Source organism: Rhamphochromis sp. 'chilingali', assembly GCF_963969265.1.
Source record: "Rhamphochromis sp. 'chilingali' genome assembly, chromosome: 15".
NCBI classification, from domain to species: domain Eukaryota; kingdom Metazoa; phylum Chordata; class Actinopteri; order Cichliformes; family Cichlidae; genus Rhamphochromis; species Rhamphochromis sp. 'chilingali'.
In genome coordinates, this window is record NC_137942.1 from 13383939 (window position 1) to 13411050 (window position 27112).

Genomic DNA, 27112 nt, shown 5'->3' on the forward strand with positions numbered 1-27112 from the left:
ATTCCGACGAGTCCTCGTTGCCGTTTGAATGCTAGGATGTTGATTTATGGGTGACTCTGATATAGGGAGGGGCTAACCCCATAAAACAAGATGTTCATTACACTTTTGGACCTTGTGAACACTGATGGACAAACAAGAGCAGAGAAACGGAGCGCAAATGGGACAAGAGAGTGGGAGGAAAAGTGATTTTTAAAGAGAAAAAAAACTGAAAATGAAGAGAAAGTGTTTCCATTTTGAAGCATGTGGCTGACGCCAACTGAGGGAAGAGACCGAGGTGATGAGGGAGGACAGAAATATGGAACTGAGCAGCAGGGGGATGGAGGGAGAGTGATGTGGGATGATGGAGAGGGTGTGAGGACGGAAAAGGAAAACTGAGAAGGGGAATGAGTGATGGGGCTCGAAGGAGCAAATGGAGAAGAAGGGATGAAAGTGAAAAAGGGAAGACAGCAGGCAAAATTTGCTCCAATGAATTGAGCTGCTTGCAGATTTATGTGGTGTTGTGGTTATCATTGTGCATGAACCAAAGGAGATGGGGAGACTCGAGCAATGCGACGCCCAAGCGTGAGCGTGCGTTTATCTGTGTATGCATTGCAGCGCACTTTTATTCTCCCTCAGCACGTTGCCCATGTCTCCTCCAAAGCAAACTAACTTCTGAATTTGACAGAACCCTCGCCTGTGGTGAGGTAACATCCACCAACATCCACACTACACTTTTCCAAAGTCTATCTACCTAGCACTGCTGGTTGAGAGAAGAGAGGATTAGACCACCCAGGACTGGGTAGTCAAAGCACCGCTTTGATGTGGCACGAGCATATGTGCAGTGCATGGGTACAATCTCTGCTAAAACACACTCGCAAAACACAGTTTTACTGCCTCCTGTGCGGCATCATTACTCCTCGTCAGTGGAGCGGTGGGATGCTCAAAAAGAGAAGGAGAGCGAGAGCGAGAGAGACGCAGCCACCTCCTGTGCCAGGCACTGCCAGGCTGAAATGCTGGAGCCGTATGGTCACCCTGAGGGAGGGGAAACCTGCCCGGTCTAACCACATCTCAATTAACCAATTAAGTTCAAAAGTTAACAGGGTACTAATTAGAGAATAGTGCTGAATCCTTGTTTTAATCTCTCTTTTTTCCCCACTACGAGGCATGTCTGTGTCCGTGACCTGGCTGGCTGAGCTTTGCCTGCGTCGGCTGAAACATGGCACGCAAGCTGCCGTTAGTCACCCATCCATCCCCATGGCCAGAACATAAAACCAATGGATTTAGAAGGATCAGTTATCAGCTGTAAAACAAACCAGATTCAGAGCATTCCATCTGATCTTTCCAGTGAAACAGGAGGACCATGAAAATCCCATTTTTGGATCTAGAGTTTTCAGAGACCTGTGAGTGAATATTCACAAATGAAGGATAGTTTTTAGTCATAGCTAACGTGGCTGTTTCCTGCTCATCCGGCTTGTATTTGTTCCTGCAGATGGGCTTTAATGGATGCCAAATGGGAGGTTTAGTGCCTCACTATTGGCCTGTTGGAGTCTCTTTTTTAACACCATCATATTAAATGACTTGCGTTTAGGACTCAAGGCAACGGCGTGCTCCTGTCGTTGACAATATGCCTCGGGCAGAAAGTGTTTGTAACACACCGCTAAAAGTATAAATTTTATCCCCGCATTAAAGGAGGAGAAGAGGGGCTGCTATATTGGCTGCTACCACCAATAAAAAGATATGTGGGCTGTATGACACAATTGTAGTAAGGCGGCTTTGAGCCCCGGAGCCAAACATGGTGTGTTTAGAATCAGGCTGACAGCTCGATACAGAGAGAGGTGAGAAAGCCTTCTTTGACTCTGCTCTGCTTTCTAACGGGGAATTATTATTTTTTCTGTCTGTTTGTTTTTTGGGATTTGGGGAGTGTGGTGGTATTTAATGACCCATGCAATTCAAGCTCCTGAATGATTGGTAGGATGATTAGCTGTTTGTATTTCTGAGTGTGTGCGTGTGTGAATGAAGAAGAGGCTGAATAAGTCTTGGATGTCAGAAAGCAGTTTGAGGGGTGAAGGACTCCCTTGTCGTATGCGAGGCCCTGGAGGATTCCTCCCCTCTTCCTCTCTTCCTCCTCCTCCCTTGTTCGCCCCCTGAATCTCATCTCTTCCTCTGTGAGATCCACAATGCTGGGAAGAAATGTGTCATTAACAGGGGAGACCAAAATAATGTTTATGGGCTCAAGCAGCACTGAAATCATTTTCCATATCAGTGCAACTGCATGGGCCCTGTGGGGGAGTAAATCTGATTTTCTCCTCCCTGTGCCAATGGGAAACATCATGGGAAAGAAAACAGATTGGATTGTTAGAGAGATGGCCTGACGCAGCTGTGGGCGGCTCTTTTTGTGTTTGGGTGTGCTGCTGCTGTGTGCGTATATCATAAAGACAGGATCAAGCAGAGAAGGGAAGAGAAGGCAAAATAAAAATGTGGATGTTAGCGTGAATCTGTGGATGAGAGAACGAGCCCCACTATGGGAATCGCAATTTCATGCCTCGGGAATAAAGAGCTGGGATGCAACAAATGACCCTCGTGGAACAATGGGTCAGTTAACAAGCACAACCACCAGTTTGGTCTGGACACATCAAATGTCCTGTAGAAGTTACAAGGAGTAAAGTAGTTCCAACTAAATCTGATGCCTTTTATGCCCGTTCCATAAGAAACATTTGCATTTTATCCACGTAGCCAAGAGGGAAAAAAAGGAATAGGTTTAGTAAAGCGTGGAGGGAAGTTTAATAAAGTAAAATGCTGACGGAAATAACTATGTGCTTTGAGAGAAAACACTTCGTAATGAGAAAACTGCTTGAGTAATTTGCACTTCCTGTTACATCATGAACACTTAAGTTCTCACAGAAAGGACAGAAACGAGCAAAAGCAGAATGCGGTGATTTCGTGTTGTGGTTTTCTTGTATGTTCTCTTAAATCTCTGTTGTGGGACTAGGTAAAGAGAGTGTGCATGTGTGGGTGAGTATAAAAGGAAGGTAATGGGCCTTGAGCTCATTTGGCCTGGCCTGGTGCTGTTGCTGTTTCGAATCTGTCCTCCCACCTTCCGAGTCCCGGACCTGGAATGTCTGCTTGTTCTCCACAGATGAGGCCAGTGACTCAGCAAACAACTGCACTTTCACATGGCTCACAGCAAGCGCGCTTAAACAAGGGTCTAAGTGATGAGCCCAAACCTTTGCCTGAGGCTATTAATATTTTAATAGCAATAAACAGTGAGTAGCATTAAACCTTAGCACTGCACTTTACCCTTCATCGCCCCACTCTTACCCCAGTTTTTTACTCCGCTCTAGCTCTCACCTGCAATCTTCACCGCTTAGCACAATCTCACTTTGACAGTCAGATGTCTGATTGTCTCTTAAACAACACTTCCTGGCCCGCTCCCCAGAAAATAGCCATGAAATTTCAGTCTGTCTTCTTTATTTACTTTGCCCATAACACACCTCTTCAGCAGGAACTCTATCAGACATTGATATCTCTTTCTGTTGGCCCCCTCCTGCCCCTCATACCAGTGTTGGCACAGCGGCTATGGAACTGAAGAGGAAGCTCCTTTTTGATAAAAATAAACCTTTCTGAAAAAGAGCTTCATGAATGATTAATTGTGATAAACATGACGTGCTGTACTCCTTGAAATGGCAGCCTGGCCAGGTACCTAGACACATGTGATGCTGGCTTTTGCAGTTTTGCAAACTGCTGTATAAACAGTGAAAAGGTTCGAGGAGTAGAATAGATAAAGAGAGACGCTGGTGGCATGTGTGCACATTTTCTCCCGTTTTCTCTTTAGCGTGGCATGTGTGGCTCCATTGTTATGTTCGGGCTCCCTGCCAAACTTGAGTGAGCCAGTTGGTCTAATTTGTTTAGGATTAGAATCTCTTATCCACATCATGTCGACTTCTATATTGTATAAACAGCTGGGTGAAGTGGCAGGGGTTCTTCAGCTGACCTCTCCAGGCCAATTTTATTTGCATTGTACTCATGCAAAGAATTCCCAGAATCCCTTTTACCCCGTCATCACTTCAGTAGTGAGAGAGTGGCTGACCACGAAGCCACTCAGCAAACACAGGCTGTCAACTTGAGCGAGACGACCACCATACGGATGCACAATCGCACACACAAAGGATCACATATGTTCATAAACGCACACACACATACTCCCACACGCTCTCTGCTGATTTCACTTTGAAAGTTTCTCACAGTTCCTCGGTCTCTTATCTACTCTAAACTCTCACCCCTTTCCCCTCCTCTGGATGTTGCATGTAGTAACGAGGCTTTCTCACTCTCTTTCGCCATCCATTCTTATAACTGGTTCTCTTTCTCCCACCCCCACACTGACCACATCCACTAAACTCACTCCACAGGCACGCAGTGTGGAGAGTGTTGGAGGCGTCCGCTGCTGGCACTTTCCCCCACCCCTGCACTGGGCCCAGGTCCAGGACTGGACTGCCTGCTCGCTCTCTCACTCTTTCTCTCCCTCACTTCAGTATACTTCTGATCCTCCTGCAGTAGCCCACTCCCCCAGTCCCACCATCAAGCCTGACATCGACACAGAAAGAAAAAAGTCAGGGAGGTGGGAGTTTGTAAAGCAGGGGGCAAGTTAAGAAGAGGAAGGGGAAAAAAACTTGCTACAGCCGTTCTGAAGTGAGGAGGAATTTGGCTACCAGTTGCACTAATGTTTTCAAGATGACTTTGACTGTTTGAAGGAAATCCCCCCACTTTAGTAGCCATTTGAAATTCCATCTGTGTTTTATTGTGAGGAAGTAGGTGCTGGGTTAGTCAGCGGCCCTCCAGGGTAGCAGTGCAGTCTGTCTGGGGCTGCTGATGTGTACAGTTGCCCAATCCAGTCTGTGTTACTGGAGGGTCAAAAACTAAGTCCTGTGTTTGAGTGAATGTGTATGTGTGGAAAGTCTGGCTGGCTTCTTCTTGGGCGTCTGAATTCCTGGGCAGAACATGGAACTACATTAGTAGGAAACTCTGATGAAAAAGACACTGAAGTGGGAGTGAAGTTCGCTTACCAACGAGCATCCTGCTCAGTATGTTTTTACTTGGTAAGTAACTCTTCAAATGTCTGTTTCTTCCTTGCTGTTTCCTACTTTCATAGTGGGTTCTTTCGTAAACAAGTGCTAAAGAAACAAGCTGCTACAATTTACAGCTAAACACAGAAATTCTTAAATGTCTGATATAATATAAAACCTAGCTTACCAGTATATGTTCTGTCGCGTTTCTTTCTGTGTTAAAGCAGTGCCAGTAACTAGCAGCTCCTGGAAGAAGTACATTTATATTTATTTTCCCTTGAATCACCAATCTGATGTTAATTTCATTCATTTAAGACAAGAAGGGGAGTGTGTATTTTCTGTCAGAGGACATGACTGAGAGAGTGAGAGAGAGTACAGCTGCCACATGGCACTGACCGTTCACTGAGCGACCTAAACTGCTCACAGACTCTCTGATACGAGCTCTTATAAACTGGTTGTGTGTCTGTGTGTTTTTATTCTCTGGCATTTCTTCTTCTGCTTCTTCCCTCCACTCTGTGGCACTTGGTGATCACTGAGCTGTGGAGAGCAGGTTGATGCAGTCACATCTGCAATTTTCTTTCCGTCTCTCTTCTCCTCGCGTCACCATCACTCTCACTTCTCATTGTGCGTCTGGCTTCTTTGTCTAGACGACACGTCCATCCGTCCCTTCGGGCTGCGGTCTGTGAATAAGACGGAGGGCTTTAGACTGCCTTGGCTTGTTTTTCAAGAGCAGACAGAGAAATATGATCCAAGGTGAAATAAATGTACTTCTTCTTCTTCTTCTTCTTCTTCTTAGAGGCGTAGTTGTAGATCCCCATGTGCTCCCTCACATGCTCATAAACACAAGCGCATGTGGATGGGCGTCTGCCTCTTCAGGAGAAATTTTTGATCTGATTCCCAGCGTTGAAAAGAACAAGATGTTGTGGGTGGGTGCTTGTTGTCTTCCTAGCTTTTTTTTTTCCTTTTACCCCATCACTTTGTGGTCCACATGCAGATGAGATTGTATTATGCTTCGTCAAGGCCCCAAATTACCCCGAGTTGTATGATGACATCACATCCCTCCCCTCAACTTGACAATTGAAACCTGTTTAAATTCACTGGACGAGTGTGTGTTTGATTGCAACTGTGACCTAAGTGGGGTTTCAAGGTAGACTGGCTGTTCTTGCTGAGCAGCATGCTGACCAACTGCATCTGCCCACTGCTGTTGTAATGGCTCGTATTCAGCCTCCTTGCCTCGAGCGCTGTTTCTCTTTCGTTCCCATGACAACTGGGCCTTCGTTCTCCTAGCTACGCCTCCCTGCCTGCTGCTCACTCCGTGCCGCCCTCAGGGGCCCATGCCTGGGCCCACATTATTGTGTGTGCATGCATGTATATTTTTGTTGTTGCACGCAAACTGGTCTCCTTCACCCTTGCACACCAACGCCGGAGCAAAACAGTAGCACTAGTTAACACTTCCACCTCCGGAGGTTCTGCGGCATTTGTGTTTGTTTCTCTGGATCTATGTGAACACAACTGTGTGAGTTTGAGTGTTGGGATGTGGTGTTGAGATGTCAGGAAGGGAGGTGGGTTTCCCCTTATCCCGGTGTCCCCTTCTCCTTTAATTCCCTAATAGGATTAATCTTCATCTCTGTCAGGGATCGGTGCCGATTAGGATGCACATGACCCGATTTTCTTAAGAGCGCATACAACTGCACTGCTGGCTCCACTTAGGAACTGGAGAAATAAATAAACACAGTTTAGAGAAAACACACAGGTGAAGAAAACATAACTTTTACAAGGAGGCGGTGGAGCAACGGCTAAGTCACTATTTATTACACCACTAAAACTGTAATAGTAAGTCGAGCAGTGGTGCCGTCATGGCTCAGACTTTTATTCCACTTGTTCTGCACTGCTTTAGTTGGCATCCGAAGTGAAAGAAAGGTGAAAAACCAGCCCACTTTTATAACCTATGTGCTTTCTCACCGACACCTCTGATTCATTAGGATTTAAATGGGTTCAGGGAGGGCATTGTATTAACGCAGCGTGAGTGGAGTTTGTGTTTTCTAAACAAGAGTATGAAAATTTGAAGAAAAAAAAAAGAAGCAGGAATTTGTGTGGCGTCATGCACAGCATACTTTCAGTAGGAGGCAACTATAACACTAAGGGAGAGGTTATTTAGTGTGATTGACAGGTTGAGGAGTCTGCCAACCACTAACTCTCACCTGCTACAGTTTACATCAGTCCTTCACCAAGTGAAGATGCCATGGCCAAACTGGACCACTGGAAGGTCTGATTTGGTTGTGCTGTGGGAAGGGCTTGTGGTTTGATTTGATCCAAGACCCTTCTGAGGTTTTCATTCAATCCCTTTCTCCCTGAACACAGGCTTAAACTTCAAAGATCTCCTTGCCCGACATCTACACATCCCCTTTTTAATGTATTGTCCTTCTCCTTTCCTTGTCTTTCTGGCAGAGGCTCTCTCCTCACTGCGTTAAGAGGGGCTTTGCAGCCTCTCTCTGTCACTCTATGTCTCTCTCACCCTTTCTCCCTCTCTCACTCTGAGGCAAGGCTGTTAATAATGCAGGAGGATTAGCTGATTTATGTGAGCCGGAGGCACTGAGGAAAGCTGGGGTTCCTGGGGGCGACAGGCAGAAGAGGGGAGGGGGGCAATGAGTGTGCAGCATGGAGGGCGGTGACATACAGGAGCCCGACGTGTCTGGATGATGAAGGTTGGATGTGTGCCTGGTGAGCATGCTGGCCATAATCCACCCACCCACCCCCCACCTCCACTGGCCCCCGACACCCACTCTGAACTCCGCAGAACCGTGCCAGGAGCCCTCCACAGGGACCAAGTGATAGGAGGTGGCAGCAGAGGGGAATGGGGACTGATACAGAGCAAAAGGAGAACAGCATGGATAGTGTAGCATGTGACCAGGCTACTTGACAGTGTCTCCCATCAACATGTGAAATGTTGCTATAGACAATTGAAATCTGATTAAATAGAAGATTTTTGCTACCATGTGATTTAGGAGATGTAGTCTCATTATTTTGTTCCAATGTTTTGTTATTAGAAGTGGATCTAAATAAAAACCTCCAGCCCAATTTTACAGGCTTAGACTAAGATAACCTGATAATCCAGATAATCTACAGCAAAAGAGAAATGAATCACAACACACTTTGGCTTCATTTCTTTCTGTGATCAAATTTCAGAGACCTCCAAGAGTGTCGCTGCATCCACATGCGCACAAACACACACACACACGCAGGATTGGTTGTAAGGTAGTTTTTCGAGGCAGGGCGCTGTAAGGTTGGGGATCGTGGGGGATTTCCACCTGTCTGGGGCGGTGGTACCAAGTGTGACAGAGGTGCTTTTGTACGTGTTGTGTGTTTGTGCGCGCACGCCTCTGCATGCTTCTGTGCTCTGGCCTATGAGCCATAGGCTATTCGGTGCAAAAGCGAGAAGCAGCCTGATGGGTTTATCCCTGCTGTCTGCCCAGAGGATGTGCTCACTCACTGGCTGGCTGATTAAGGCTCCCACACAATTGTTCTCACACTCCCAGAAAAAGAAAAAAAAAAGGATCGATGCATGTTTGGACTGATTCATGCTCCAAGAAAATCAAATCACTCAGCATTCCTTGGGAGATCAGCTTGTCATAAGAGGCTCATAATGAATTTCTACTGTGTCGCTCTCCCCGTGTTTTGGTGTGCGCGATATACGATACACTAATGTGTGTCTGAGCATGTATCTGCATGTGTGCTCTCATACAGGCAACTTCATACATATGCATGAGACTTCACGGTGGTGTGACTTGGGGGAAATGAATGCGCAAAGAGCTGGGCACCCGGGCCCCTCGCTCAAGTGCACTGGCGGGCGCGTAATGGGAATGCAATTTAAGCAGTGGTTAATCAGTGTGTTTTCTCCAGCTTGCCCAGCAATGCATAATAGACAATCAGCCCCCAGTCATACGGGCGTTGCTACAAATGGTCAATTACTCATCATAGTCTTGTTAAACACACAGTTCAGCCAGCCAGGGACAGATTGCTCTGCTGGTGCCATTATTATGGTAAAGAACAAAGCAAAGCAATGCTAGAAACAGGGAAAGAGGGAGGGAAGGAAGAGACAATGAGGATTTGGAAGAGGCATGGTGTATTTCTGCACATCAAAATGGGACAGAGGAGGGGACGAGAAGAGTGAAGACAGCTTTTGTAACAAAGCAGGAGGAAGGAGAAAGGAGTAAAACACCGAAATGGAACCAGAGAAGAAAGAAGAGCACGGGATTGTCAGCGTCACGCAGAGAAAAAGCAAGACTGAAAGAAAACCAGACAGAGAGGAGGTGAAATGGAGCAAAGCAATAAAAGAGATTGAGGGCATGAAAGTGAGAGATGGAGAGCACAAGATAATGGAGGGAGGGAGAGAAATTGAGAAAGGGACACTGGGGAGCAGGAGCAAAAGTGTGTGAGAGCGAGAGGGAGAGAGCCTGAGAAAGTGTGTACTCAGCTGTGAGATGAGACCTCTGTCTGCCCATGGGGAGAGGTGGTGTGAGGGGAGAGAAGACGAGGGAAGAGGACTCTGCTGACAGTGAGGGGGAGGAGAGTCTCACACTTTCTCTCTGTCACACACATACGCTCTCTCACTCATTCAGCCTCTCCCGAGAGCAGCAATCACATTTGCCTGGCTTAATGATTCTACCAAAAAAAGAGAAGAAAAATATGTATATATGAGTGGGCCTCACACTGAGATGCAAAGCTATTCTTGTTGTTTTTCCTTTTTAGTCACACTCACTGTCCCAGTGTACACACACTCCCAATTCTAACCATTCTTCTCTCTCCTTACCTTTTGTTCCTGTGGGAATGCAGGCAGTGGATTGATGGGCAATTCTTCTGCCTCCTTCATGGGGACCTTTCTGGCCAGTAGTCTGGGTTCCCCTCCTTCCCACCCGTCTCATCCCTCCCGGCCGCCCTCCTCGCCCTCTTCGCCCTCCTTCCGTGGCGGACCCCACTCGAGCGCCTCGCAAATCTGGTTTCCCCATTCGCATGAAGGTACCTCAAATCACACATGTACACAAACACACAGCCCCTCATCTGACCGCACCATCTGGATGAGGTGATATTTATGTCCTGGCATTATTGGAGGCAGCTTTGCACGGTGTATTGTTACTCTGATATTGTATATTTTTGTGTCGCGCTAGGTTTGCACCAAAGTATGGCTTATAATCGTCTGGGCTCCAACCCTTTTATTTATGCACTAAAATAGGCCCACACCCAGCATGTTTGGGATAGAGCACTGTGCCACGGTTTTCTGGATACAGACACAGGGTTAAAAGTTCAGCCACAGAATCTTGCGGTATTCGATTCATGTCAGCAGGAATGTCACTCAGGGCCATCTGAAGCAGCACATGCGACTGTGTGCCAGTAAAAAAAAAAAAGTTGCAGTGATTGCAGAGCTTTCAGCCGGTGTCTCCATCACAGTCTTAAAAAGGTTCCCACCAATCAGAATTACTAAACCCTTACTCGACACACACGCACATACACTCACAAACCAACTTCAACACCTCATATTCTGTCTCCATACAGCCAGGAAGTCAGATAACGATAAAGCTGAGGGATTAATGAAGTTGGGTGTTTCAGGAATTAATTGGGGTGACAGATAAACACAAGACAAATCATCTTATTAATATATTAACGTAAGGTCAGCTTTTCTGTGTCTTCACCTTCAGATTTACATCTTGCTAATTACGCACTGTGATGGCCACCTAAAATTACCTGGTGAATCACAATCCTGGATGGACTCTTGTTATTTCAGCCCCCGGTTATAATATATTTATTATCTAAGAATAGCCCAGATGTTATTGGTGGGGAGACCAGTGGGAAGTGTTTCTTTTCTCTCTTTTTTTTTTTTGAAATTCGTGGTCACTCATCAGCGGCACCCCACCTGCATGTTATGTGTCCAGGGATGATTAAGTGGATTACAGCTGAGATGCTGTATTGTCATGAAGATTGTTAAGTCATATGATATCTCCCAGCAACTTCCTTGCTCTGATGCCCCGGGCACCAGGCCGCTGACTCAGTGGACAGATGCTACACCAGATTAAACTCTAGACTTCTCCAAAATATTAGCTCCGGCGTCAGCCCAATCTCAGACATTTCCCTCCAAACTCATTTTGTAAGCATCAGTGTTTCCTTTATCTTATACTTTCTAGATTTCATTGTCAAACACTTTCTTCTTGTGGAAAAGTAAAATAATATTAAGAGTGATGAAGATAATGCCAAGCCTAATAAAAGTAATGGAGGTGATTATGACTGGGATTATTACTCAGTTGGCAATGGAGGCCATTATCTCTATTGCAGTTTAATTGCATATAACGCACTAAGAGCATGATTGAATCCAGACTGTTCATCAACCACATTCAGCTGTTCCCTCCTCAAGATAATTGCATATTGTCTTTTTCCTGTTTTGCATAAAAAGCAAGTCATCAAAATGAGCGGCACAATTACCCAGACTCTCGCCTTCTCTCTCCGGGTGTCAGCAGAACCCCACCAGCATCAGAGCAGGCATTGACTTGTGCTTGTGTCGGTGCATTAGTGTTTCGCTTGTAACCTCAAAGAAGTGCTGTGTTTTTATTTTTTTTTCTTCTTCTTCTTTTTCTCTGTTTTTAAAGTGGCTGCTTGCATGCATATCTAAGCAAAGCAGTTCAAATTTGTATTCGAAAACGATTTTACGATTCGCACGTTTCTGGCATATACCTGTCATTGCGCGGAACGTCTTTGTTTCCGCTATTCCTCTGACACATTTTTCTGCAGATTAAAAGCCCGAAATCTAGCACGTAACAAGCAGATGAGAACAATTATCTCCTTTGCTTGCTAACTAGTCACTTAGTGGGGATAAACAATGGACTGTGGCTATATGGAGCAGGCTAATCACATTTATTTTTTATTACTCCTATTTGGTGAGTGAATTAAGAATTAATTCCTCTTTTCAATATAATAAGTTTTGCGGGCATTTGAAATGAGTTGGTGATAAAGAAAAGCCACATAAAATGTAAGATGGATATTATTTTTGCTCCATTAAGCCCGGAGAAAACAGCAAAAATGTTCAGAAATGCAGCATTCTTTCAAGGTTTCAGCACCCAGATGTACCAGCATTACACTTCTTTTACTGATTATGCGGGCTGTTACAAAAATTTGAATATTTTAACCTTATGCATTGACCCTAAACATATCCATGGAAACGCCCCTACTTTGGCTACTAAAGTAACAAAATATCCCATCGCAAACTTTCAACCTCAGTTTCTCAGGTTGGCTAAAATAAGAGGGAAAAAAAGGTCTCTCAACTTCAGCTGCCCTGGCATGGGCAGTAGTCTGGACGTGCTTTCCTGTCAGTTTAGGCTCCTTTAAATGACACTGGCGGTAAGGATAACTTTGGCAAAGGCATTTTTTTTTTCTTTTTTAACACAACAGTCTTTTGTTGACTTTTGGTTAAAGATTTATTGTTTTGGGAAAAGGAAAGTGTACAGCCAGTCTAACAAATTCTAGGATATTTCTGTAAGGTCACAGCAACAAGACCCAAATCATTAGTGGCTTTCATGACGTCAGAGGAGTTAACAGAGATTAAAGGAAGTTTTTGTTTCAGAATCTCTTCTTGCCAGCTACAGCAGCAGCCATTGTATGTTACCACAAGGAATTGTCTGTTTTTTTTCCTTTGCTGAGCTGAGCAGTGCTGTGAGCTCACTGTCACAGAGACGGAGTCTTAGTATACGGCTACGGATGCAAGAAGAAGGGTGGGTCGGCGGTGGGGGGACACAAAAATAGGGGCAGATGCAGTGTAGTGAATGTTTCAGTAAATGTAAAATGTTTTCACAACACCTGTTAAAATAAATTAGGCCCACCGAGCTTTTGAAAGATTTATTTTCATATCTGGGACTGTTTGAATAAACCCCACTGAATCGACTGAGTGGAAAAATGAAAAAAATAAATAAATAAATAAAAATGACCAAAAGAGGAGAAAAAAGGGTGGGGAGTGGGTAAAGAATAAAAAGAAAACCTGCCGACTCCTCGCAGTCCCGAGGCCAGCTGGCCAGGGTCCAAATGACTTCTTAAGTTATGCCAAAAATAATCGCAGTCTCATATCTTTGTCCACACATATAAACACACGCGTGCACGCACACACAGAGTTGCCTGCACACACCTGTCTAATCCACTTCTGTTTGATACGCCTTTCCAAGCCTATCTTCAGTTGTCCATCTTTCCTTCTGTGAGCAGTTGCTTGCTTTTCCTTTTGTAGGATTTAAGCTGCACCCCCCGCCTCTCCTCTTCCTTACTCCTGCTTCTTTCATTCTCTCTCTCCCTCTCCCTCTCTCTCTCCTGTGCCAGTCTGCATCCCTTCCTTTCAATTAGTCAAACCTGAAGAGATCCACCACAGCACTGCCCCTCCTCCGCCAAACATCTCTCGTCTCCTCTCCTCTTCTCCTCCCTTTCTGTGTCTTGATGGTTCTGTCACTTTTTTCTCAATTAGCGGACCTGACAGGCAGCTCAGGCTGCTCCTCCTCTCCTCTCGGTCTTCCTGTGGCGTGCTCTCTCTCTCTCCGTCCTTCTATCTCCTCGTCTCTGATGCGTTACAGCCACCTCCCTGGAGAAAATAGAATTTTCATTTATGTTATTTTTTTCTTCTATCAAAAGTGGTGAAAGCCTTATCAGTAACTGAATGTCTTCAGAGAAGGTGTAAGAGGACTGGTATTGTGCTAGTGAGAAACCGCCTCTAAAGCAGCAGGAATAATTCTCCTCTGCCTCTAGGTGCTGTTCTATATCTAACCCCCTTCTTTGTCCTCCCTGTTGGCCTGCTTCTCTCAACCCACCATGTTGCGAGAAATACCTTCAGAACTTCTAGAAATCCCTCCTTGGGATGCAGCTCTGTTTGTTCTGCCTCTCACCCCTGCTCTGCTGGTGGAAAGGAGGGCATGCGCTGTGAACTCCCCTCTGCTATTCACTTGCTGATGCTGGCGTGTTTATGTGTGAGTGTGCGGAGGGAGCGAAGGAGAGCGAGGTTGCTGTGCAGTCAGCAGACTGCACTAAGACCCTGCTCACGTCGCCTGCAGCAGCATCGGCAGCGGCAGCAGAAGTAGCAGCTTCCCTTGTCCTGGCCAGATTAATGGCTGAATGAGCTCCGCCGTGCCCAGCAGTCCCCCTCTTGCTGCCCCAGTGGAGAGCATGCTGAAACTGAGAAGGCTGGCATTATCGGGCACAGCCAGACCACACTGTGAAAAGGGATTACGCCATCAATCGTCACGCTCACAAACAACATGCTGCCGCAGAAAAAAAAAAAAAAGACCCTCTCCCAGCTTGGATAAAGACTGGCAAACAGCTCTCTGCTTTTCCCTCTCCTGAAATCAAAGGAAAAAATGACTTGCTTAAACAAAGCTCCCCCCCCCCCCCCCCCCCCCCCCCCAAAGCTGTAAATGAATTGGCATAATTTTGCGTTCTTATTAATCATGACAGCAAAGGAGGAGACAGAGACAAAAGAGGGGGGATGGGAAGGGAAAAAAAACAAGGTAGAAACATAGGTGAAAAACGGGAAAAGGGAAAAGTGAGGGTATGTAATTATCACCCCTTTGCCCTCCTCAGAAAGCAGCACCTCCTGTGTTATTGCAGGGCTGTTTGCCTCCTCTGTGTATTTCATTAATTAAGATGGGAGGATGCAGAGGCCGCACTGAGAAGAGGTCATTAAGCCCACCACAACACTCCTCCCTCCCCAGAGCTGGGACCGGGCCCCATTGATCCACCGGCAGAAAGTGAGACATTCAACACTCATAGCTGCTGTAAAAACCATGTGTGTACAAAAACACATGGCCGAATAAAGTGCATCTGCGCTTTCTGGGATCAGGTCGCACGTTTTCCAAAAATTTTTTCCTCTCTTTCGGCCCGTATCCTTTTTACGCCATCCATGAGCTGCACTGGAAAGTAAAGCTACAGCGACAGATGGGTCTAATAGTTGAGCTGAAGAGAAATTAATCACTTAAATTTTACTTTATGACAGTGGGCTGATAGACCCGTCTGTCCTATGAATTAAAAAAGAAACAAAAAAGTGTGTCTCTGTCTTTTTTGGTTTTCCATTTCAACAAAAGTGGTTCACTCATGTGACGGTGTGTGTGTGTGTATATAAATATATATATAGTCTTTTTATTTTCCTTAGTTATTTCTTTAACTTGTATGTAGACTGATGACTTGGATTTAATCATGCTTTTTTAAAGTATTAAACTAAAATTACGCTATAGCGCTGCTGTCACTAAGCAACATCATCGCATTATTGGACATTTTTTGTGTGTCCTTTACAGTACCTCGATTTTATTCCGTTGGTTGGGTGAAATGATTAATTACACGGTAGCATAGATAGGCTAATTTAATTCACATTGATGTGTTTAGATGCTATAGTTACTCAAATGCAGTGAAAGTGGGTTGTCATAGAGATGCTTTTTTTTTTTTTTTTGTATTGATATTGCGATGGGCTTTCATCTCAGTCCATCTTTTCTCTCCTCTACACTCAAAGTCCTTTGTGTTTTCCAGTGTCCCGTTGCAAAATGAGCTTTTTGTTTGGTTGTGGCGTAAACGTCCTCCAGATGGGCTTGGTGTAATAAGCCCAGGTGTACTAGCTTACAGGCCCAACATCCCGATGACCTCTTACCTCTGATGTAGGTCAGTAAAGGTTAGCCGCCCAGCTCTCTGTTCATTGCAAACACAAGCTTCAAATCCATCCTTATCACCCCATTCAGATGGTTCAAGGTGCGGCTGCCACTTCTAAGAGTGAGTTAAAGAAAGCACCATATGTTTCAAAGACAAATTTCATATATTACAGAAATCCCCAGGCTTGTCTGTTATTGTTTTCATTCTAAACTCCAGCAGGAAAGGCAAACATGTGAGGCACAGCCAGCACTTATTTGCGTATGAACACCACCAGCTGCATTGGACCTGAAGGATTACACTGGATAACTGCATCTCTGTGGTTGTTATCCTTTCTTATCAACTCTCTCCCTCTCTGATATCTTAGCAGGTCCAGGGTATCCTCGATTCTCAGGGAGTCTGGCCCACACGTTCCTTCCTATGAGCCACTTGGATCACCATGCCAACAGTGGAGTTCTCTATGGGCAACACCGTTTCTATGACACACAAAAAGGTGGGACGTGAGACTATTAAAATTTTATCACACGGAAATAATATGAATTCAAATGGAAGCGGTATAGTCTGGTGCTGTTGTCTGTGCAATACTGAGAGCATGCTTTTTTTTTCTTTCCGTGACTAATTTGTCTTCTTTTTTCTATTTTATAGAGAACTTCTACCTTCGAGGTCTCCCATCCCAGCCACCTCTCATCTCAGCCAATCATAGTCTGCCACCAATGTCTCGGGCAGGTTCAGGACACACTCAGGGGTCCTGCAGCAGAGACAGAGATCAAGGGGTAGGCACAGGCATACATAAGGGTCTTAAAGAGGGGTCTGTGGAAAGAGGAGTGGTAAATGTCAAGGACAAGGAGAGATCCAGTGGTAAACAAGAGGCTAAGGAAAGACAGCAGCAGCAGCAACAACAGCAGCAGCACCACGCTCACCAGCCACCCCAGCCAACACACCACCACCATTCTCACACTCATCAGCAGCACCCGCACTATCCTCAGCACCCGCTGCCCCTGGAGGAGGTAAACAGCCGGGCCCTGGAGAGGCATAAGGCGTCGCTCACGATGTACAGTAAAGAGCACCCTCAAAGTATGAGCAAGCCCCTCAGTGCCTGTTTGCACAATAGCAAGATGCAAAATGGAGATCCAGGAACTGGAGCAGGGGCTAAGGTGTCCATGTCCAGCTGTGGCGGTGAGGACACAACCCTTCGGGTTATGGGTGGTGGGGGGAGCAGCCAGAACAGACATTTGGGGACTAGTGGCAGTGGCCGCTGCACCAAAGAGGGGGTAAGTGGGGAAATGAGGATCAGTGAACAACCTTCAGACTGTTTGGAAAGGGGTCAGGCACCACTTCACCACTCTCTGCCCTACTCTGTACCCCCACCCTTACATATGAGTTCTGCTACTGGAGGGGCCCATCCACATCCTCATGCTCACCCCCATACACATCCCCATCCAGGGGGCTTCCACTGTCTTCAGCTCCACCCCAGCCACCCACATCATTCCCACCACACACACCACCATCCAGAGTTTTTCTGCCCACCGCCACCTGCTCCTCTAGCCAACCCTGCCTCGCACGAGAGGGGGCCAGTCAATGTGGGGCGAGAACCTAAAGTCACAGGGCCTACATTTGTGCCATCTGTGGCAGACGTAGGCGATAAATCTAATGGGCCATTCCAGCTTAATAACCCTGACTGCCAGGGTGTGGGTAGTGGAGGAGGAGGCAGCAATGCCAAGGACAAGACAATCGAAAAGAATGGTGGCGGTGGGCACCACAGTAATTGGCACAGAAAACAACAACAGCAACAACAGCAGCAGCAGCAGCACCCATACAGAAAGACAGAGAAGGCTCCAGACTGGATGCAATCCCACCATCAACACCTTCAGTCCTCACAGCTTCCTCCACCTCCCCAGCAACAACCACCACATTCTCAACAGCAGCATCAAGTAGTGCGATCGCGGAGTGCTGAGTGTATCAACAGTGGTGTGGAAATGGATGTGTTCAGACCCTCGCTGCCCCAGGGACCCAAGGCAGGGCACTCGGTCCCTCATTCTGTAAACACTTCTCCTTATCGAGACTGTTCCCATCCCGGACCCCCGCCAAACTCTTCCCCACTTGGAAGTAAAAACATGGGGCAGCACAGTGGAACACAACACAGTGGTCCCGGAGGTAGCTGCTCTTTACAGAGAGACGGCCAAAAGGTAGCCAGGATTCGCCACCAGCAGCATGGCCGACCTGGCCCAGAGACACCCACTGAGTTGAACCAGGGGAATAGTCAGGAGCTTAAAAGAAAGATGGACATGTCTCCTTATGGTTACAGCAACAGCAGTGGGCAGCAGCACCACCACCAGCAGCCCCCAGTGCCACCCTGGAATATGAGGCCTCCTCACCACATGTCGCAACCTGAGGAGGAGCAGAGGAAGTCATATATGGAGTTGGGGAGCACTGGTGGGCAACACTCTCAGCAGCAGCAGCAGCAACAACAGCAGCAGCAGCAGCAACAACAACAACAGCAGCAGCAGCAGCAACAACAACAGCAGCAGCAGCAGCAGCCGGGAATAAGCCTCCCTCCTCCACAGCCCCCCACCGCACCTCCCCTCAGCCAGCAACAGCAGCAACCACAGCAGCAACCTGATCCCCAGGGTCCAACTCAGGGAGAGAGCAGTGCAATGAAAAGCTTACTAAAGTACAGCAACCAGCAACAACCACTGCTCGTCTCCCAAAAGAATCCATTTGGGGGGTTAGGAAATCTCAAATCAGGTCCATCTGGGGGGAGCTGTGCCCTGCAGGGCAACAAACAGACTCTGCCTTCCAGGAAGGGTACGGCTAATGACAGTGAGCGTCCTGATTATAACGGGCGGAGCAGGGAAATGGGGGAGCCAGGTCATGGTGAAAGTGAGGTGCGGCAGCCGCCAGTAGGAATAGCGGTGGCGGTGGCCAGACAGAGGGAACCACCTTGTCGTTCAGCTGAAAATCATCCGAACAGCCGACAGGGCAGGGTCCATCCGTCTGTGAAAGGTAAGCAATCCAGGTCACTGGCTTGTGAGAAGGCCTTATATTTCTTTATCTGTAACTTGCCAACAATATCGCTGCAAACAGAGAAACAGCCATATAGAAAATAAACAAACAGGAAAAAGCACATTTTTAAGCGGATAAAAAGCCAGAAAAATATTGATTTTGTGGTGATACCCTTTGCTGAATGCAGTAAAAATCCAGAATGGTATAATTCTCACACTCATTGCCATCAGGTATACGCTCCAGTCCCCATGATCCATTACAGGATAATATAGGCATAGCTAATTCTATGAATGGAGTTTAATACTTATGGGTTTAAATATAAATTTCCTCTGCAGCAGTCCCAAACAATGCCTTGCTGATTTTAACTTGGTTTTCCCCTCTTTAACTTTCTAGTTGCCCTTAATCAAACATTAGTGAGTCAAACAGGCATCAACCATGATGTTTACAGATGTCAAGTCTGAGTCCATTTAGAGTTGCCAAGATAAAAAGTAATTAATATAAGATTTCTAAGCCTCGCTCTGAGAACAACAGTATATAAATGGAAATAAATAGATATACAAAAAAATACAATATTAAAAAAACAAAACAACTTTGGACAAAATTGACCTACATCAAGTTTCAATTTTATTTCATAAATATCTGAATGTGTTATTATATTATGAAGCAAGTTATTTTTCTTTCCAAATAAGACAGTAATATGTCAATACTGTGCACTATATGGTTTTAGCATGAATTCTGCCAATACAAAAGCATTTAATACTCAAAATGTATTCATTTGCAACTTGCGGCACGGTTCTGACAAGTGGCGAGAGACTTGGGATTTTGTTCTCACTGTGATCCACAATGGTGAAAGTTGATGTTTGCCTCACAGGGCAGCCCCGCTCCATGTATCTGTCAGATCCCACCACTGAGGAAGACAGGAAGAGGCTGAGTGAGGAACAAATAGGTCTCACTTGCTTGGACAGGGAGAGGGATGCATATATCAGGTATGTATTTTTAAAGGTGTTGTTCAATACTTAATAAATTAAAATCTTTACAGAAACATTCTAATTTGTATTTCTTTATCTTTATGTCATTCTGATGTCAGGGATAACAAAGAGAGGGTGGAATTTGCAAGGATCCACCCTTCCAGCAGCTGTCACGGAGACCTTGCCTCTCATCTCATGGTCCCGGGCGGGACGTCCCTCCAGTCTGGCCAGTTGGGAGATCCTGCTGCACATTCTGCTCACCATCATTGGATGCCAAGAACTGGAAGCCCATCTCTCTGGATGACGGGACATTCTTATGGTAAGACGCTTTCTGATGGCAGGATTTTATTGTTATGGTTATGTTTATGTTTATTCATGTGTTATAAAGACATATAGTCCAGCTTTTTTTTGTTTATTGAAAAAAAGGCCAAAACAAAGACGTTTAGAATTGATTTGATCAGCTGATACATATATTTAAAGTTCTTTTGTTTATATGGAATTCTGTAATTTAATTTCTTTATAAAGCAGGTATAGGTCATACAACCCTACACCAGAATCTGCCACCAGCTTTCTCTGCAGCCATGCCAGGCCCTCTGCAGCCAGTCCTGCCTCTGCCTCAAGACCCCTCTGCCCAACTGGTGGTCTTGCCCTCCGAGCCTCCCACCCATCCTGCGACCCATCACCTGGGTAAGCCATGGCATTTTATATGTTAATCTAATCGATCTACAAAGCACAGCAAACTCCACTGGTACAGTATCTGTATACAAAGAGTAAAAATAAGAAAAGCTTGTTTGTTATTATGCTTATGTTTTTGTGATTGTTAACTGTGTGTGTATGGATGAATGAGGACTGACAGGAAGAGAAGCTAAGGGCTAAGGCCGATGCTAATGGGAATCCAAATAAATACAACACAAGCAGCAGAAATGCACCAAATTTAGCTTATGTTCTGTGAAACTAAAACGAGTTATTTCACTGTTAATATTACTTTGGGCTAAGATAAGTTTGCAATCTTATGATAATTGCTACATGCCAACTGCTTGGCCTGGCAACAGTGGCACTCTCAGTAGTTCAGGATGCTCATACAAAGCTATTTTGCCCCTACAATACCACAGCAGAGGAAGAGGAAGTGAATGAGGTGAAAATCACTTCACCAGAGTCATTGTAGATGCGTATTCAGTGAACAGACTGTGAAATTTAATTGGCTCCCAGTCTTTGACGATATGTTTCCTTCTGCGCGCCACAGGAGTTTCAGCTGAGAAGGGAAGTGCATCCACAGAAACTTTCCCACAGGAAATATTTTCATATCCGATTTTATGTGGCGAAATTCTTAGTGTGTCTTGCAAAAGGAGCTGAAAGATCAAATTCATTTGGATAATAAAACCGCTAATGTGGAGTGTGTAGCACAGTGCTAATACAGATATTATGAAGACGCTCATTATGTAGTTCTATATAGTGTGGTCTTAGTACTTTCCAAAAGGCACCTCTGTCATTGTAGATCACCCATATGGAGTTGTGCGTGTCCTTAAATCCACATAATGAGACAGGTTGTACACCCACACACATGGGAACCAGGCTTACTGCTGGGCCCTTTTGCAGAACCCCTACTGTGGTTTGGCCGGGAAGGTGGGACTTTTTGGCATAAAGGCCAAGACGAATGCTCTGACGAGAAAAACATGCATTTCCAGCACAGCATTTTGACCTCTAATCAACCTATGACCATTATATTCTGTTCACATTTCATCATTTTCATAACGTCTTTTTCCAGCATTCCAAAATTCTCAAAGCAGTTCTTAAGAGACAGCTTTTTGTTCAGAGCGGAGGAGAGTGTGGGATTGTTTCTGCCTGGGGAGATGTTGTTCTGTGAAGTCAAAAATCTTTTTTTCCTTAAAGGATACATGTTGTTGCTATAAATGTGAATACAATGATTCTTTAAATGATCCATAATGGTTTCAGTGTTTTGAAATAGTTGTGTGGGAGGCACATAATGATAAATATGGAGAACACAACTGTTCTCTGTTTGCTAATGTATTCTAGTGAGTCGTGCCTACTGTCAATGCGTATGAGCCCAAAGAAAAGTGATGTAGAGTGTGTGTGTGTGTGTGTACGTGTATGCATGTGTTTTTGTTCTAAGGTAGCCCCCTCCATCACATTTCTCCTTTTTTTTTTTTTCTCATTAGATGTGATGGAGCAGCCAGGGCTGTGGCCCCCTGTGTACGGCGCCCGGGGCCCACCCTCCCACATGCAACATCCTGCTGTGTACTCCCGATCCCAGTTTCTACGGCAACAGGAGCTGTACGCTCTCCAGCAGCATCAACAGCTTCAGCATCAGCATCAGAGTCACCAGTCGCAGCAATCACAACTGCAGTCTCAACCTCAGCAGCAGCAGCAGCCACAGCAGCACAGAGCTGCACATGCCATGAACATGCAGCACCAACCCGCTCACAATGCACAGGTGATTGCAGAGTCAAAATACGCAAGGGAGATTAATACATGCAAAAGTGCAGGCAATGCAGCGAAGCGTAAGCGAGTCATGGATCCCGTGACTTTTGAGTCTATTTTCAATTTGCATAATATTCTTTGAAGGATATGCCAACTTTCCTACAGGGGAAAAAAAGTGTATTCCCGAATACAGAAAAGCAAGTAGCATTGGCTGTCAACCAGATTGCAATAAATGTACTATTTGGTTAATGCATAAAATCACTTGTTCACTAAATTTAGATATGCAATAATTTTGTATTAATGCCACAGATACAGAAGAGAGCAGACGAGCCCTCAGTTGAACTGGAAGAACTCATTTCAGAGCCAAGAACATCTAAACCTGCCAAAGCTTACTCTTACAACCCACCGCAGAGAAACACCTCACCCCCTGGGACCTGCACCACTCACCTGTCCCCTTGTTGTCAGTCCCCTTCGCTGCGACAACATCCCAAAAGCACTCCTTCAACACCCTGCCCCGCTCCTAGCCCTGTTGCAGCAGTACCTCATTCACCTGCCATTAGCCCTGCTCCACCTCAAATGTTAAAGGCTCCTGAATCCGAAGACAAGACGGGAGAGGGGCAGCCTCCACAGGAATACCCAGGGTCTCTGGAGCCTGGTAAGTGCAAAGAAGTGTCTAGAAAAAAAATGCAAAAACTGTGCGTAAAAGTTTTCAAACTGTCTTTGAAGCAGTGTGCACAGTGGTTTTTGTACAAACAATAATCATCAAATTAGCGCTTGTGAGATAACATACTCACACTAATCAGGTATAATAACAGAGTCATGTAGAAAACCAGAAAGAGAACAGAAAACTGTTCTAACATATAGTCAAATCCTGTGCATCATACCGATTTATAACTGGAGTTGTCACTGTTCAGTGACCCCATTTTTTTCTGCTGGTGTTGCGGTAATATGTGTGGGTAGCTCTTTTGGCAAAGCCTCTGATTGAATAAACGGTGAAGAAAATGGCTGCCGGCTGTGCTGGGACTTTCCAGAACTGTTACCTTGGTAATGATTGAGAAATACCTTAGTAGCGGCCTTTACATCTCCTCCACCCCCACACGCCTGAAACTATCTTCATCATTATTAATGTCTGGCTAACGGCTCCCGCAAGCCAGAGGAATTGTGTCAGTTTCTCTGATAAACTAAAGGTCTTGTCCACTTTAAATAACACGCACACACACAGTTACTTGTGGTAACTTCCTAAGGTTGGGGGATCAAGGGAAAGTGCTTTTTCATTTCCTTGCCCTGCTTTTTCACTCCATGGAACCTAGTTAGCAAGAGAGTTTCGTTTATCATGGGTATGATTGGTCATCTGTAACACATCCGCATCACAAAAACAGTGCTTTCTATTAAGGAATCATAATATGTGGGTTTTTTTGGGAGGATGGTTTATCAGAATTTTTGGAATAAATAGACAATTGTTAAATATTAAATTAATAAATATTCTTTTCATCTATAGACTTGCCTCCTGGATACACATACCCTGCTATTGCGATGGACTACAGGAGCGGACCGTCACCTCAGGGTGTTCAGCTGGCTGAGCCAGCTGACCTGGACGCAGTCCAAGTGGAGCCTGCTGAGCATGCTCCCCAGTCTCTGGCCAGCCTAGGGGATGAGTTAGACTGTCAAGTGGTAGTCAGACCCCTTCCAGAGCCACTCCCACTCAAGGAAGTGGCGCATGAAGAGGAAAACAGAGTGGTTGATGGAGTTCTGGAGCAGAGGGATGAGGTGGAAATAACAGCCGTGACAGAAGCTAACTATGTCCACAGAGAGGAGGAGCAACCAGAGGAGCAGGGACAAACTGCAGGAGAGGTGCTGGTTTGTCCACCTGTTGAGAGTACTGTGTGTGAGGCTCCTTCCTGCCCAGTCTCCATTTCAACAGAAGAACCTGACAGGCAAGACGCTGTCATTACCTTGGAAGAAGAGGAGGATGATGAGATGACGGGTGGGGAGATTCAGGTGGAGTATGCTCAAAAGGTCAGCATGCCTGGAGAGCAAGAGCCAGAGCTGCCCACCATCATCGAGCTTGATCCTGCTTCTCCTGAGTCACAGTCCCCGCCTAATGAGTGCGCAGAGGACAGTGAGCAGCAGCACGACAACAAGATAACCTCTAATGATGCCTCAGTGGATTCTGTGTGTCTTTCCCCGGCCTCAGCTTCTGCCCCTAGCCCAAGCGAGGAATCTTTTGCTGTGGCCCCAAAACCTGTTGTGCCCTGCTACTGGAGTCTGGAGCTGCTGATTGCTGCTGCGTTCTGTACAGATGTGCCTCCATTTCCCTTGTTCTCATATAGTACACCATCAGTTGCCCCATCGCAATGCAACCCACACCAGGGTATCGAGCTTCTGAGTGAACTAGCGGATCTGGAGCTGCAGCAGCAAAAGCGCACTTGTGGAAAAAGCCAGGGTGAGAAACAGTGGCTCCTCCATGACTCTAACACATTCACATTCACACAGCAACACTCACATCAACAGAATGCACTTCTCTCATAGTTTACTCTCCTTTTCCTCTATGTCCATTGAGACAAACTCCCACTCCCCCTCAGGCCTAGCCTCATCGCTCTGTGCTCCCTCCCAGATAGTCCTCTCTTCCTGCCGGTCTCATGAGCCTCTTGTGAATTCTAACACATCCCCAGAGAGGCTGTCTACATGCTTGCTTGCCGTTGCTCTTCTTTGGCATGTTAAAGCCACTTTTATTTCCTAAAAGGCTGTTCTAATGATGCAGGGCCTCAGGAGAGGGAGAAAAAGCAGGAGGACAGGGCTGAACTACTAGTGAAGGGTGTACACCTTCCTCTCTCACTCACGCTCCCTTCGAGCTCTCCTCAGGGAACCGTCTGTGTCTCTCCATCCTGCAGCTGTTTGATACACTCATGCGCGCGCACCCAAACACGCACAACTGCAAATACACAGAGTTAAACTTAAAGGAGAGACACCAGTTTGTTTCATTCTCTCACTAACATAACACTTCATACTGAAAGTTGGTGTGTAATCACAAAAGCAGTCATTGTTTTCAGCACCCTGGAGCATTGCCTGGCTAATTAGACCCCATTGTTTTAAAGTGGCTTTAAAAGCTTCCTTGTTTTTCAAAGTACCATGCGTTTTTGTTTTTTTTTATTCATGCAAAAGGATGTTTTGTGTTTACCACAGCATCCTAATGCATTTAACTGCTCCCAAAAGATGGTTCTTTAAAAAGGGTATCATCTGATTCCAGAGTCAGTGATGTCTTCGATATGCGATATTGTTGACAGCTCAGGCAAGTAGCAAATGTCGATTTAGAGTCACAACTATGGTTAGTAAGACGATTCAGTATATTTTTATTTATTCATGTTAAGATGTAAGACTGTGTTACTCTTACAAACAAAATGTCATTTTCCTTGTGACTAGGCTACAATCTGCTATTCAGCTTGTGGCTCAGACCATTAATGGCAGATAGACTACTCAGTGTCATAAGCAGATAGGCTACATAGGAAAAGCTCAGTCCAGATGGTCTGTGAGATATCAGCATATGGTGAGTCCAAAATAATGTGACCTCTGAAAAGATATGCTGCTGATTTCTCATACTGTCCTAATCTGCTCAAATTTCTGCAGAAAACAAAACAAAACAAAAACAAAAAGACCCATCTTTCTCTCTCACTTTGACATGAGTTTCCTTTCACAAATGTTAAGTAAATAAGCTCTGTCCACTGTGGCATCTGAATCGAAAATGTATAGATGCAATATGAACCCTTCCCCCCCCCCCCCCCCCCTTCTGTAAACAGAGGAGGAACTACTCATGTTTGACCTCCAAAGCCTTGCTACCCTGGCCACGGCCCGTGCGCTGGAGCTGGGCTCCGAGGAAAGCAGCAGCGCGAGTTCTGAGCGACAATTTCCAGCCCGCAGGATCCTCAATTTACGAAGGAAATGCACCTGGACACCTCGCAATGAACCAGTAAGGCTATAAAAGTGTGCCCTTCTTGACGCTTCAAAATGTTCCCAGAATTCTAACGATGTTTCAAACAAATAGTAACTAATGAAGTTGTACTTAAAATGTTCCTTGATTGCTTTTGTTACATGTTACATAACCACTAATTATGCGTGTTGTTCAGGTGTGCCCAGCTAAAGTTAGCATGGAAACAATGGATGGTCCTGAGCTTGCAATGCGTGTGAAATTGGCTGAGTTACAACGTCGTTATAAAGAGAAGCAGAAGGAGCTTGCCAAACTTCAGAGGAAGCATGATCATCAGTGAGTATGGCGCGGTCCTCCTTTACCTGTGCCGATTCCCAATCGGTCCGTTCCAAAGTAGTAAAAACATAAACGTATTTCATTCACTTATAGTTTCAAAATGGATTTCTTTTAGTGCTTTAGAACCTTCAGAGTTTAGATATAGGTAGCGTCTTAAAGCTCGACCGGCTGCATGTGTGTTTACATCTGCATGTGCCAGCAGGAAGGAAGAAACACCTCGCAGCCCAGCACGGCGAGGACCGGGGCGGCCGAGGAAGCGGAAACCCACCCTCACCACAGGTCCAGTGTCCTCATCCGAGGGCCAAAGAAAAGTCAAGTGAGTATCAGTTAGCCCATCTCCGCTAGCTGGCTGTAGTCCAGTCATGCATGATAAGCCCCTCTGTATCACTGCCATACAGGCGCTGCCTCTCATTGGCATAAGCAGGAAACAGGAGAACCACTGAACTATTCTAGGAAGTCGAATCAAACCTCTTCTACTCTAATCAACATTGGTGTTATTAATTGCGTAACGGGGCAGTCTGTGTCAGCTGTGTCCTACAGAATACTCATTCAGGGTTAATATATATATAAATAAAAACATTCAACTTTACCGGGCTGAATTGTGCACGTCTGATTCGCAAGGCAATAAGAGTTAAGCTGACTTTTTGAGTCCATGTATATGTTTGTCCGTGTATGTGTTTGAGGAATATGACGAAAGAGGAAAAATTAGCAGAAACGAGCAGGAGAATGTTTTTTTAAATCAACATTGTAAAAATAGG

The 27112-nt window shown here is 45.6% G+C and overlaps 1 protein-coding gene across 9 annotated transcripts in view; it reads left to right on the top strand.

The window, feature by feature from the left end:
• bahcc1a (BAH domain and coiled-coil containing 1a) overlaps positions 1-27112 on the top strand; it is a 62006-nt gene that overhangs the window by 19357 nt on the left and 15537 nt on the right. For 6 of the 9 annotated variants that reach the window (XM_080905361.1, XM_080905359.1, XM_080905353.1 and 3 more), the window contains exons 3-14: positions 9873-10055; positions 16054-16179; positions 16332-18689; positions 19561-19675; positions 19777-19976; positions 20183-20344; positions 21835-22109; positions 22406-22751; positions 23595-24539; positions 25891-26060; positions 26218-26354; positions 26554-26670. In XM_080905361.1, the coding sequence (XP_080761487.1) occupies positions 9873-10055; positions 16054-16179; positions 16332-18689; positions 19561-19675; positions 19777-19976; positions 20183-20344; positions 21835-22109; positions 22406-22751; positions 23595-24539; positions 25891-26060; positions 26218-26354; positions 26554-26670 (5134 nt within the window). The remainder of the gene's footprint in view (positions 1-9872; positions 10056-16053; positions 16180-16331; positions 18690-19560; positions 19676-19776; positions 19977-20182; positions 20345-21834; positions 22110-22405; positions 22752-23594; positions 24540-25890; positions 26061-26217; positions 26355-26553; positions 26671-27112) is intronic. The other 3 variants (XM_080905360.1, XM_080905358.1, XM_080905356.1) reach the window with 3 other exon arrangements.